Source organism: Trematomus bernacchii, unplaced genomic scaffold (genome assembly GCF_902827165.1).
Source record: "Trematomus bernacchii unplaced genomic scaffold, fTreBer1.1, whole genome shotgun sequence".
NCBI lineage: Eukaryota > Metazoa > Chordata > Actinopteri > Perciformes > Nototheniidae > Trematomus > Trematomus bernacchii.
In genome coordinates this window covers 9,200,112-9,214,618 of record NW_022987698.1, presented here as the reverse complement: position 1 = coordinate 9,214,618, position 14,507 = coordinate 9,200,112, and the positions used below count along the sequence as shown (strand labels likewise).

Below are 14,507 nucleotides of genomic sequence, written 5' to 3'. Positions count from 1 at the left end.
ATTCAGTATGCAGTTCTCTTTCTGCCCTGAAGGGGGAGATCTTTGTCTAAAATAGGTCACTGCAGTTCAGTCTGAATGAGATGCTTCTCAGACCTCTTGAGATTACATGTAATTCACAACTTTTATTCATCTGTTATTTAATCCCTCGTGTCGAATGCCTCCGATTCTGTAACTTTGTGAAATGAAATGAAACTCGACTCCCTTTTCCCAACAATGAAATTAATTTATTTTTATTAATCTATTTAACTGTCTGTCAAAACAAAATCGACAATAAAGCATTATATACAAATCATGGCTAAACTGACAGGCAGTGTAATCGGCACATGCACAACCATACCAGTTCATCTATATTACAAACAGGTTATTAGGAAATGAAACAAAGACAGGAAAGGAGAGTTAAAACATGACAACATATACAACCCAGAATCAAAAGCAAGGATTCAAGCACCGGCCTATAATACAGCGTCTGCAAGACAAAACATTTTTACATAAGCACATTTCTGGTCTTTAAAGGGGATGTTTTTATGCCAAGCTCCCAAACTGTGTATACCTCATTGCGTTGTGAATTTAACAAATAATAAATAGCTCACATATTAATGGTAAAATACAAATCAAACTATTTCCAATAGCCTCTACCTATGAAGAGAATATTATGTGTCTTTTATCTAGACAAAATATGAAATTTAAACAATTCTAAAATAATAGTGAAGGAAAAATCTATCCCATGTTATAATATACCTTTAACCCTCCTGTTATCCTTGGGGTCAATTTGACCCCATTCAATGTTTGACGTATCTAAAAAGATGGTTCACATTATTTCTTTTGCTTAGTATTTCATGACTTTTCCTAATTTAGTGAGGACTAATGGGTAAACATAAAATGAACATGAAGATCTTTTTTAAATGTCCTGTACGCACTTTGTACGCATCGGTGTTCCTTGGGGTCAATTTCACCCCAGGCTGTTATAGTAGTATAAAACATATAAAAATGTCAATATTTTACACATATTTGTGTTGATTGTGTAGGATGATATTGAGATGACTATTACATGTAAAAAAAAACTACCTTCTGATTTAGTTATTGGTCCTTTAACAACATCAAAAAGATCTTACTTTAACATTTTATTTCAGTCAGTGAGATTTTATGGTGATTTATATATTTTTCGATAGTCACATAATAGGAATTCTGGATGTATAAAGGGGTCTGTAGGGGGGAAGGTTGGGGTAATGTTTTATTTAAATGATTATTTAGGTAGTCAACTAAGACACCTAAAGCACCAGAGACTTACATGTTGGTTAAAATGTGGAATATGATCATTGTCTTGAGTTTTAAACTACTTTAGTAGTTATAAAGGATAAAGGGTGTAAAGTCAATCTGAGGATAACAGGAGGGTTACGTCTTGTTTCTAATTTCTTCTGTAACAGTATTGGTCAGTGGAAAACAGGTTTAGTCTCACAACAAATAAAAAAAGGCACAACAAATCCAATCCAACAAGTTCAATAAACAGGATGTACAGTTTTGCATTCAGTGCATCACTTTCATAGTGTGGACAAAAGTGGGACACCTTTCATAAAGTTGAGATGAAGCAAATTTAAAAGAAGAAAAAAAACGTTATTAAAAAGTATTTGCAGTATTACCCATAGTTCCCTGGGGCTAGTTATGAAGCTTTGGTCCCTTATTTGTCTTTGGTCTTTTATTCGGTCCAGCGCATTGGCCTCATGTTGATGTCTCATAGATAAACTGCAGCTCCAAATCCTCACAGTTCCTTTGGCTTTAAAGTGAGTTTGTCCTCCTGCGTGTTGAAAAAGCAACACTGACTCTGAATCAGTCTCTCAGGGGCAGATTCGTCCACTAGCTGCTCTCAGGAGGTCAGGAGCTTCTCATGGTTCTGGTGGAGGAGCGGAGAGTGACGGCTGCGCCCTCTAGAGGTAGTCCAGCTCCAGTGCATGGCTCAGAGCCTCCAGATCGGCCCGACAGGAAACCCTCCAGAACGGCATGTTCTTCTACAAAAACAAAATTAAAATCTATTATATCTAGGTTTAATGTAAAACATGCAGACTTAAGGCAACTTGCAGCACTCCTGCAGATGCAGTGCAGATGTGAATAATGGACTGTGGTTTTGAAGGGGGATTACAGTATGTGACAAAGTACATGTGGATAAAATGTTGGCCCTAAATGCACAAAAGCCTAATGCCTGCCAAGTTTAAGAAAAAGTGTGACATTTAAATTAAAAGGTTAGAGTGTTAGAGTCAGACACAGAACCTTCAGAAACCAAGTGTCTCTTAAAAGTTAACTGATTAGTTGAGGCCGTTTTTCAGCAGTCACAGCTGTAAAAAAACAGATTGAGTTATACCTTCTTGGCTACGGACTCTTCTTCTGCTCCATCTCCTATCACCACATACACCGCTCTCCGACCGAACCTCTGAGAGACACGCTCAAAACAGCTCTCTTTGCCTTTTAAGAAAGTTAACACATTAAAATAGCCCATTTGAGGAAGGATATTGCTATTATCAGGAAAAATGTTTTCTCCCTAAACCCATTTCCCCTATATTGCCCTCACCTGTCTTTGTGGCACTGTATATGTTCTCTATGGGGAAAGCAGAGCCCAGACCGTACAGTAACACCTTGGAGAGCGCTGGGATGAGCTGGGTGGTGGTCACCAACACATTCACACAGTTAGGCCTGGAACAGGACAGGACAGGACACACACGCTAGTTATGACACCTTGAATGACATTTAAAGGGATATGGAGAAAAATCACAAAAATACTAAATGCTGTACAGCTATCAGCCAATAGTAAGTGAGCACAAACTGACCTGGAGTTGATGAGAGCCAGAGCTTTGAGAGCTTGAGTCAGCCACAGGTCGGTCAGCACCTCCATCTCCCTCCTCAGCTGTAACCACTCCTCTCGCTTGGGGCTGCCCATCAAACCTGCCCATCAGGGAGAAAAAAGTATACGGTCAGTCTTTGAGACCAAACAGGGAGGATGTGAGCCTTTACAGCTCTAACGCGTAAAGAAATGTAATTATTTCAGAGAGGTTACAAAACCTTATTTTGACAACAATCAGCAGCGCACAAAGGTCTTTATTCAACAACAATTTCTGACTAATAATTCTAAATGACAATTGAATGTGTGTCCTTTTTTTGTGCTATTTTATGGCAATTGAATGAATAGGTGTCAGTAATCAACCATATTACTGTTTGTTGTTAAAATACTCAAATCATCTTCAACACGACTAAAGGTTTGGTTAATGCACCAGAAAAGAAAAAACAATGATTCTGACTAAATAGGAAGCTTTTATAACTTGATACCAGCTAAAGGAAAGAAAAATAAATCAGAATAATCCAGAATAATCTCTGTGATCTGAAGTTGAGCTATGTTTAAATGTAACTCCATCTGGTGTTGAGCAGCAGTTAATAATGTATATGTATCTATAGTGATGAAAATGCATATTTATCTTTCTTTTAATTAAAAATAAATAAATAAAAATATTGGTAAAAACAAATACAACCGGAAAGATATCAGAGCAAAATAATATATTTTCTTTTGCAATTTGATATATTAGAAAGGGCAATCATTTTAAATATTACATTTTATTCTCTTTTTATTTAAAACAAAACAAAATTGTCAAAATAATCATAATGTTATGTTATATTTGAAAATGTGGTTGCTCTTACAAAAAGACAAATCTGAATAGTCAGTTTGCCGGTCCACTGTTAAAAACAATGTGAGCGGAGCTTACCCCCAACATTATTATTGTATGTGTTGTACATCTCCTTGACTCTGCGGTATCTAAAAGCCAGTTTCCTCATCCAGTCCACTCCTCCGTGAACCCCCGACCCCAGGCACAGAGAGCCGGCCCCCGCTGGGCTCTGGAAGCCGTCCGACCCAAAGTTGTAAGTGCTGCAGGATCACAAAACAGGAAGCCGTCAGGTTGTAGATCACAAAGAAGCAAACTGCCTTTCTCCAGAGCACCTTATCGAAGCACTATCATTGGTGTTTCAGGGGGGAAGCTATAGGTACAACTGTATTCATGGATAACGTTTCTAGCTCTAGGAATTGATTCAAGCTTCAGGTTATGAATAGAATGTAGTACTCAAACCATTCATCACATTAAGGGAAGTGTGCCAGTGTAACCACAAGAATTTCAGGGATAAGAAACCCTGTAAAATTGGAAATCGTTGAAACTGAGTTTTGAATAAAAAAGCTTGGTCAGTAAGAAACCATGAAGTACTGTTTATACATTCAGCGAGGGCAGTATAAATATTAAAACATCTTTGAGAATGAAAAGGGCCAAGTGTAATATAAAAAAAAGGTACTTCGGTATAGTCTGGCTCTTTCTCAAATCACCCCTAAAAGTATCCTAAAGTGCTTCAGCAATAAAACGTCTGGACCGAGGAAGACAGAGGGAATGATAAAGGGATATTTTGATGAGATATGAAAGCGTTGGATAATCCTGTGACATATTATATGGCTGTGGAAGTCGGGGAAATAAAAGACATGCACAAACTCTTTGTCTCATCTCCCTGCTTTTTTTTTCTTCCTCCTGTGCACTAAAACCCCCGAGGGCAAGTCTGGTTCACGAGCCTTGTCAGAACGGAGTACAGTAACACAGCAGCAGCACTTTACCTCAGGTCCTGTCCGTTGTCATCCGATGCCACGTCATCAATATGAACCTGGTCGCATTCCTGGGAAATGAAAAAGAGAGCGGATATATCAAGAGATCCATTTCAGAGTGGAGCGCTGTACGGGCAGGTCTGTCCTCTTTAGGGGAGCCTGCGGGGGTGATAGCAGCTACAGGAATACAAATAAAAAAGAGCTCAAATAAAAGACAAGGAAGAAGGAAATAAGGTATTGGGACACGAACGGCGAGGCGCCAGACATACAGGACAGTCAACATGACTGTGTAATGCTGGTAAACCACGCCGTAAATGAAAGTTAATCTGATTTTTTTCTTTTTTTACTGCATACTTTTTTTGTTAAAAGAATCCTCTGAAGAAAGACTCATTGTCTTTTTGTTCCTCTCTACTGGATGCTTCAGGAACCAAAAGGCATTCAAACCACACTATAGCTTAATATAATTGCTACAAACAAAACACCTTCAGCATTATGCAGTTCAATCAGAAATAAATGAAACAGTCACTAAGATTGGAAATGAAGAAAACAAAAATAAGCCCCTTTTCACGATAAGATAAAGATAATAAGATAAGAAGTACTTTTTTTTTATTGATCCCAATTTTGGAATTGTCTGCGTTGCAGCAGCATAAAAAGACATGGCGTTATCTCAATAGAAATAAGATAGCGTTACAAAAAAGTGATAGTGGACCAGGAGGAAATAATCCAGTAAATCTAACAATGACTTTCTCTTAAAAAAATATCTTAAAAAGCCTCTAATTTTCAAACTAACATAACACACATCCATGCACACATTAGTGTCCTAGTCTAACTTCTAATTGTCACCCAGCGACCCGGGACAGACAGGCTCTCCTATCACCTTTCAGCCCTCTTAAAGCCAGATGGAGACGCTACCTCATCTTCCCTCCATCTCCACATAACTCTATTCCCAGGGGCTTCAACCCACCGCCCACTCAGGTGCCATCCGCCTCTGCAGAGCAGCTTCTACTGACCATACAATACAAACGAGCCCTTTAGAGATTTATAGGCTCTGAAACTCAGAGCAGCTACACTCGGGGCCTCCAGAGCATTGTCATTTTAATCCAGTAATAAGACCTTCAACTCAAGTGGAATAGAGCCATACAAATCTGCTTTTTTATATCGGAACATTTCTACTGGAAATTCTGACTTTGATTATAGCAATTATTTAATCTCTTCTGGTAGTACTTGAGTTATGACAGCAGCGATAACCCTCAGTGAAGCAGCTACTGACAGAGGAAGGACAGGATGATTGTGCCTTAAGACTTAACAGCAGTTGCTTTAGAGATTTACTGAGCCCTGACAACAAAAGAGGGGGTAAGGACCCGGGTTTGCAAATGGCTTTGTTGGCTCCTTTCCCTTCTCTCAAATGTTCCTCCTCCCATTTGACTAATTTTCCTCTCCGATGCTCAGACACACACCTATAATTACTGCTGCACAAAGTGTACTTGTTCTCTTTCTCCCTCCGTCCCTCTCTAATCTTTTTCCTTTGTCAGAACAAGGCCAAGGAATTCAGCCTGAAAAACGTATAAACCTTTTCAGTCACTTACACGTAATAAAACCGCATCGTCATCGTTTTGTAGAGGTTGCACTAGTGTCCAGGTTGTGTATAACTGTGCTGTAAGTGCACTTAAGCCAACCTTTAACACAAATTGCTTTTCATATTCCTGCTAAACTGAGGAGAGCAAATTATTTGGAAAATGGAGTAGTACGTATTAATACATAAAGAAGTTGTGTGAGGGGATTTCCACTGTGCTTTATGCAGCCAAATGTAAAACCTGTTTCCATGGGAAAAGTAACGGCAGCTAACGGTTGGATATTTTCTCACTGCTGATATTTCCTGTCTTTCTTCAAATACATCTTTCAGTGGCAAAAACCTGAGATAAAGGGCAGCATTTATTATAAAATAAATAATAAGTAAGGTTTTTGTGTGAAGTAACGCATGATGTGCAGTATAATGGTTTAAGGGGGCAAACAAACAAAGTTCACAGGTTTTAAATTATGAGTCAAATTTAAACTCACCTCCAGGTCGTTGAAGAAGAGTCTGGAGTCGGCCAGGTTGAAGATCATCTCCTCCATCCACAAACCGAGAGACACTGCCTTTGAGGAGTCCTGAACACAGAAAAACACATTCTCTAAAATTAATCACTTTAAAAGCCACTCTGATAATAATAATAACATTTAATCAAGGGTCAATCAAGGATATGTATGTATTTATGTCCTGAGGCATGGCAACACATTTCCCCTCAGACACAGTAAACTCTCTTATCTGTCTATCCGTCACACACTCAACACATTTAATTAAAGAAAAAACGTTTTGTTTACTATAGCCTGACCTGAAATGAGGTCAGAACAACACATTTCTTTATAAATTAAAGTGCTCATACTGAGATTGATGGCTTAAGAGGTTTGGTATTTAGAGAATAATGAGTTAGTTGGATTGTTGAACATCATTACTTGTCACAATTCTTCCCGCCTTGTCAGTGCCGCCGCCTGCTTGTCTCTCCTAACAGCTTTCTTTTCCACTTCCTTTTTCAAACTCATCAACTGGATTGACATACACAGGTTTCAGGGGGGGGGCCAGTGTTAATATGTATCTGTCAATCAAACTATGCAGATTGTTATCTCCACTAACTATTTTCTGACCTATTTGTTTTGGCTCTCTTCATTTAGTCTAGTGTTTTCCCTGTACTGCACCTTTTCCTTATTTAAACTATGCACATACAATTGAAATCAGTAAGTCCATTGCACTATTCAATTGAATAAGGTAATAAAACAATTAGGAACATATTTGTATTCATAAAATAAGCAAGTTTTTTCTTTTCTCCTTTAGATTTTTCCTTAGCTTGAAATGAAATGAGTCTGTGACTGACTGGAATGATGATAAAATCCATAAGAGTATCTTAAACAAAACAGTAAGTCTATGAGATTTAACTACATAACTTAAGTGGATTTAGCTACATCAGTACGTTTTGCTCTGTGTTTATGGCGGCCTTTAACCTTTTTCAAGTTGTGAAATGTAAAACATTTACTCAAGTACTCTACTTAAGTATAATATTGGGCTACTTTTCATTTTGTTCTACTTCATACTCCTACTCCACTATATTTTAGAAGCCAATATTGTACCTTTCACTTCACGAGATTTATCTAACAGCTTAAGTTAATTGTTAAGAACATATCATTGTTTTATGTGTACTTATGGAGACATTTATTCTGTTTCAGTTTCACACTTCTTATCATTACAATTCCTGCCAGATACAACACCTGCCTGTTCCTTGGAGGAATGATGCTGAGGAGAGTTTAGCTGGCTGTTAAGTTCAATATCCATACGTTGAAACGAGAACAGTACATTAATACTAGTACTACTAGTTACGTTACAGATTAGGAGCATTCAAAGGAAATAAAACACACTTCAACTAAACTAGATTTGATAGACACACTTATGCATCATAATCCAGTATTTAATATATTGTAATATTTAATATGATTCTGAAATGGGCTATACCCACAATAAGTACTTTTATTTCTGGAGGATTTTGATGTCAATGCTTTTTTATTTTAACTTGAGTGAGATTTCGTACACAGGACTTCTACTTGTAACACATTTTTACAATAGGTATTTCTACTTTTACTATAAGATCTGAGTACCACTGCTTTTTCCACCCTCACACCTCCCTGCATCTCTCTTCATGTTTTCTCTCGCATTGGAAAAAACCCTAACAACTATGCAGGTGTTGCATTACACCAAATTCAGTTTGTTTCCTAATAAGAAAACTATATATCATGACCGCAGTGAGGCTGACCAACAGTTTGGGCGTGTTGTTGTTGAGGACTACAAAAGCAGGTGTGTGTATGAATGTGTGCGGTGTGTTTTTTGATGGCAGCGTTGGCTTGTCTTTGGCAGACAGACAGGAGAAGCACAGGCCGGGGTGTCAGCCAAAGGTGAACATTTGAGATGAATGCATCTGTAAATGACAAGCAGAGGCGTCTTCTGGCTCGAAATGGTAAAAAAAAAGGGCTTGATAACAAAAGCAGGATAAATCATGATGATTACAAAATACCCCACCTTCCAAAAAAAGGTGTAAAGAGAAAGAAAAAAGGTAATGAGGACGAAGGGCGTAAAAAGTTCAGTAGGAGGAGTAGGAGGTCTAAAGGAGAACATTATGAAGAGGAGGGATTAAGAAACACTGGACTGAAAAGGAAGACATGAATTGAAAGGATGAAGAAGGTGGAGTTAAAGGCTTAAGAGACGATTGTTCTTCTTGACTAATAATTGAAATAATTATCTATAATCACTCCCATTAAAAAATCAAGGGCTGGTCTTTTTAGAGGGACAAATAAAAGCCTCTTTCTGATAATCCCAGAAAAGAAAAAGAAAAAAGAGGACGAAGGAAAAGACAAAACACACCCGAGTTCCCACCTTTACTCATGTATTATATATAAAACACACTCGAGTGAATTGATGGGTGCTGTATGACAGATGAGATCATGGAGGAGCGAGGGAAGGGATCAGCTCCTCGTGTGGTTCTCCATTCACCTCTGGCTCACGGAGCTGGTGAAAACAACTGTCTCTCAACACAGCCATTAGTCTTTCCTGCACGCCGGGCCCAGATTTGCTTTGACTTCAAGTTCCAAAACATTTGTTTATGATAAGAGTTTAATAGGCTGACCCTAATGGAAAGAGCCTGGGCTGTTAAAAGTAGAAAGAAAGCAGGACATCAAGTGAAGATAACTTATGCCAGAAAAAAAGCATTATGGCTGTCAGAGTAGGATTAGTTAGCAGAATATGTAAGAGGAAGAAAAAAGAAGGGCAGCTAGCTTGTAAGCCGTCTTAATGCTTTGGATTGTTAATCTGTTTTTCCGCTGTCACTCATTCAGTTCCTCTGACTTTTGATGTCAGAGTCCGTCCAGCTGAGCTCCAGCAGCGGGGCGTTCGGGGGCTGGTGGGAGGAATCAGGAATTTTTGGCACATGAGTCACATTTCAACACATCCACTTTCTCTCTCACTCTCTCCTGTGTTTCTTTCTCCCTTTTTCACCCCCCCCACCCCCCCCCCCCCCCCACCACCTCCTCCTCTGTGGCAGAAACAGAAAGACAAAGAAACAACAGCATGCATGGCCTGCCCAGGGGCTGAGCCGATCAGAAACCTCCCATCAGCCCTGTGTCAACCCGCAGGGGGACCGTGAGAATTCAAAACACGCGTCCCCGGCCAAAACCAAGAAACGCACCACGGTCCGCCCCTTGTCAGCTGCCTGTCTGTTATGTAAAGGTCCCACCGGCTGTCAATCACGCCGCGGGATGCTCGGGTAGCTAAACAGCCCCGGTGCATTATGAAAAGAAACAAGAGGGCAGAGAGGCAAAACAGCCAGCATGTGAAAATGCTCAGCGATGAGACCCAAAGGTTGTGGACTCGGCTGTTAGTCAAATAAGCACTCCAGCGCTGAGACAAAGGGTGATTTTATGACGACAAGGGTTAGTTTGTTGATGCAAGGGTTTTATGCCAAACTGTGCCTATCTACCGTATCAGAACTGTTTTCAAAGTGCGAGCTCGTAAATAACAAACGGAGGGGTCTTATATTCGTACCTTTCCGAAACGTGAGGAGAAGGTTCCCGTGAGGAGCGAATGGAAAATGATGATGGTTTCATCCAGGTCCCAGATAAACACGCGCTGCAGAGAAATAACAGATATGTAATGTTAACCTCACGAGTGTGTGCGTGTGAGGGAGAGAAAGATAAATATTGTAGAGAAATGCTGATAATTTTCAACACAGTGTGAGAGTGTGTTTACCTCAATGTCAGAGTCCAGAGGTGGTGCGGGGTCACTGGCTCTTTTCCTCCCTCTCAACTTCCCATCCGACCCCCTCCTTGCGGGGACCCCCTCCTCTTTACCTGGTGTGGGGGGGCTTGGCGGCGGGTGGTACTCGCCTAGAACACACACACATAAAACAAACTCTATAAAACAACCTTCTTCGAGATTTAGAGTTTGATTTATTAACTCAAGAGCGTGTTGATGGGGCGCTCTTTTAAACTCAATTAACCAGTCACAGAGAATACTTTATGGGATGTGTTGGACCAAAGGGGTTTGGATCCATACCAGGGTATACAATTAGCATATGACATTTAAAAAATATATGTTTCTTAAACCAACTTAACCTACAGAACATAAATGACTTTGCTTCTTTTTAAAAGGGCGCCTAGTTTACATTATCTTATAGTAACAGCAAAATAAAATGTAACACAAGTTTGAAAATACCTTTTTTATTTACTTTTATTCTTAAAATCAAGCAAATATATCAAACTTGGTAGAGTACAGTCCATGTTATATGTGCTTTTTGTTCAGAGTAAGGCATGGTACATGTGGTATTATAAGTCAATTTGAAATAACATAAGGTGCTTTGTCCCTTCTTACCTGTGTGCGACTCTGGGCTGTGATTGGGCAGCATGACGGGGTGTTCTGGATGCTGATAGGCTACTGGAGCTGTGATGGCAGTGGGGCTGATGTTGCTGCTGGTTATGTAGGGGCTGTTGTAGTGATGAGAGTTATAATACGGAGAGTACTGACTCTGACTGTAGCTTGAGTACGCTGAAAACTCCTGTCAAAACGTAAACATTTACTTTAATTAGTCAGTGTCATTTATCATTCCAAAATGAAACGTCCTACAAACAAACAGTCGTCATCATGATTAATACATATGACAGTCATGACAGTTGCTAAATTAAGTTATTTGTCAGGACTGCTATAGTTTAAGATGTATGTTTTCAGGATCTTCAGATGTCTTGGCAGTAAAACATCTTGTCGAAGTTACATTACTCACTTGTTGTGTAGAGTTGAATGGGGTTGAACTCGAGATTGCATGGGTGCCTTGAAAAATTCCAGATGAAATACCACCACCTGAGAAACGATGTGATGGCAAAAGTTCAGACTTTCAGGAAGTAATTCATCATGCAGGATGGAGAACAATTACAAACTGGTGAGAGATTTGACTGCGTTACATCTTGTATGAATGAATCCTCCTCTGATGTAATGCCACAATATACGATCTGATCCGTGAGTATCTGTGTGAAGAAAGTCAGGAGCAGTAAACTCCTTCCTCAGTGACAGCTCAGAGCTGCAGGAGCCGGGAGTCAGATTTATGTTTGACATAACAATACAGGTGGGAAAGTGTGCTGCTGCTGTGGGAATCTTCTCAGTATAATCAGGCCAAGGCAGGAATGTCTTCCTCCAAGCGATTTCCTCCAACAGTGACGCTGCCTCACCCTGCATCCTTCTGTCAAGTCTGTCCATGTTGTTTGTTTGTCTGAATAATTAGTATGACCTCAGCCAGGCAGTTTATGTTCTAGGTTTGTCTGTTTGCCTTTGAGCAGGATTGTTTGCCGAAAAAGTACTGGCAGGATCTTCATGGTAGAAGGGTGAAAAAATAAGCCAAGAAAAAACAGATTACATTGTGGAGCATATCCGAAACAAAAGGCAGATACAGAAATTACTTTCAGTTTGCTCAAAATAAATACTTGAGGGTTTAGGGTTAGGCACCCTAACACATATTTTTTGTAGCATCTATGTTCCTTACAATTTACAGCTTATGAACAGTTCTCAAAAGGGGAAATTAGATGATCCGAGGGAGCATTTGAATGCACCATTGGCCTTGGCAGAGGTCTTTCCTCATGTACTCCAATTATATTACCTCCACCTAGGGCCGATGCAGCATATCTAATTTGTATTCCATTATTACCATATTTACCCTCCTAGTTTGTGTGTTTGGCTCAGTAATAACATTCACAAAGTGTTAAACTGATGATGGCACTAAAGGCTAAGTGAAAGAATCACCAAAGTAATTAAAATTCATCCTGAGGGGAACACTAAACGTCATGGCAATCCATCCAACAGTTCACATTTCACTCAAGACCTCACAATTACAATCTCATATTGGTGCCAGAAGTATATGAAACCACTAGCAACCATGAATATCTGCATATCCATTAAATTGATTGAGATCTTTAGATAGATTAGTAACAACTTTTCGCAGCACCTGCCATCTTCTCTTTGTTCCTGATAAAGAGTCGTGCAGGTAAGGTTAACAGGTTAGGTTAGGTGAACAAACTGGCAGCATTGTTCTGGCTCGAGTCGTGTGCTGGGTGGAAGCCAGGGCCTCTTATTGACAAGACATAGCTTGACAGTTACTTGTGTACATTTGTGTGTGTGCATTGCAATAAAGTTTTCCTGGAACCAAAAATAAAACATGTCAATTAACCTTTGTAAATAGTTGCTTAGTTTGGTGTTTTGTGTACAGTAGGAAGTTATTCAAAGTAGTTAAGTACAGGTTGAAAGTTGATTTAGTATTAGTTTCTGTGAAGGTTTTTGTTTTGACTGTTGAACTGTGCAACAAGCTTCCCTGTGGCGATAATGAAGATTTACTCTCCTCTTCCCCGACATGACCTGAACCAGGATATTTTTGAAAGACTCCCTTACTCAATTCTACTTTCCATTATTGCGTCAGTCTCAAGCTTCATGCTGCTCCCCATTTATTTTTCTCCATTCCACAGTGCATGACAAACAGGAGACAAATGACTCAATGGAAGAACCACACTGAAACCTCCCTGGACAACAATCTTCAAAGCGACTGAAGGAAAAATCCAGGAGGTCTCTGGAGTAAACACAAAAAAAGCTCCCATAGTCCCCATTTGGTTTCAGTTGAACATGCAGTACAACTGTGTGTTTGGATGTATTTTTGTGGTGTGTTTGTGTGTGTCTGCGTGTGCATGCTCAAGCATTGTGTACAGTATAATGGACGACATGGAAACATTCTGAAATCCTACAAACATCGGGTTGTTGTGGCAGTTTATTACCGTTTGAAGTTTGCAGTTAATGATTTATGCTTACAAATATTCAAACAAATGTATTTTGTTTGGGAACCGTGTCTTACAAACTCAAACTACTCTCTCTGAGAAAAAACATGTTTTGTCCTACAGTCGGGCTCCAACAGAGCATTGAGGTCCTCGCAGTTTGTAAGATGTTATATCGTTTGTGTTCACAGGAATATTTACATTCCCATATAATGTTGGACATCTGAATAGAGGAAGTGATGTGGAAAAATGTAGTTATTTGGGAAGGGCTGAAAACACCGGCAACAGAAAAAACAGTTACAATTTCCCCCTCCAATTGTTACCGGTGTTTTTCAGCCCTTCCCAAATAACTATATCAACTCTGTATGACGCAAGATAGGGTTAACAATACAGATTTTCCATTGTACAACTTGAGTCTTATTTTTGTATTTTTGGCCTTGATCTGTTGGAAGATCTGAGATCTGGTAACACTGAGACGTGAAATCACTAATATGAAGTCCGACAGGGCAACAACTACAAGCAAACTACACACACTTTAGGTTATCTTATCTACTTTATTTGGAGGTAAAACTGCAAGTGAGAACATTGTAGTTTCTGGTAATGATCCCTGATTTTGCAGAAAATGTGAGAAAACATTCAAAGCAAGAATGGCAGACTGGAGTTTGATCACAAAATCAGTCTATAAACTGTGATGAATGTTTTTTTCTTTTCCAAATAAGTGTGGCTAACCTATTGTACCCTATGTACGACGTTGACCTACAATACCAGCTCTATTAGTACATACAGTTATCCTGAGAAATTAGACATTTTTGAGCAAAGCGGTTTAGTAGTTTAGATAGATTTGGATAAATTGTCGGCTTTCTGAAAACCTGTCTCATTCTCCTTCATGTTTCCTTACCTGTCAGACTTGTATTAGCATTGTCCTGTCAGGATTCTGTAATTAACTTGTCAAGTACAATGTAAAACTACAAAAAGAACCAAAAGATGGAATATGCTTTCAGATTGTGTTTAA

At 39.3% G+C, this 14,507-nt stretch overlaps 1 protein-coding gene across 1 annotated transcript in view; it reads right to left on the bottom strand.

Annotated features, from left to right (window-relative positions):
• Positions 1-198: 198 nt before the first annotated feature.
• Positions 199-14,507, bottom strand: part of eya2 (EYA transcriptional coactivator and phosphatase 2) — a 28,745-nt gene continuing 14,436 nt past the window's right edge. The window contains exons 6-16 of the mRNA XM_034138976.1: positions 11,470-11,546; positions 11,064-11,247; positions 10,443-10,579; positions 10,239-10,322; positions 6,677-6,766; positions 4,631-4,689; positions 3,744-3,904; positions 2,817-2,931; positions 2,561-2,682; positions 2,354-2,454; positions 199-2,003 (exon numbers count right to left, since the gene is read on the bottom strand). Coding sequence (XP_033994867.1) covers positions 1,923-2,003; positions 2,354-2,454; positions 2,561-2,682; positions 2,817-2,931; positions 3,744-3,904; positions 4,631-4,689; positions 6,677-6,766; positions 10,239-10,322; positions 10,443-10,579; positions 11,064-11,247; positions 11,470-11,546 — 1,211 coding nt within the window. The 3' untranslated portion in view covers positions 199-1,922. The remainder of the gene's footprint in view (positions 2,004-2,353; positions 2,455-2,560; positions 2,683-2,816; positions 2,932-3,743; positions 3,905-4,630; positions 4,690-6,676; positions 6,767-10,238; positions 10,323-10,442; positions 10,580-11,063; positions 11,248-11,469; positions 11,547-14,507) is intronic.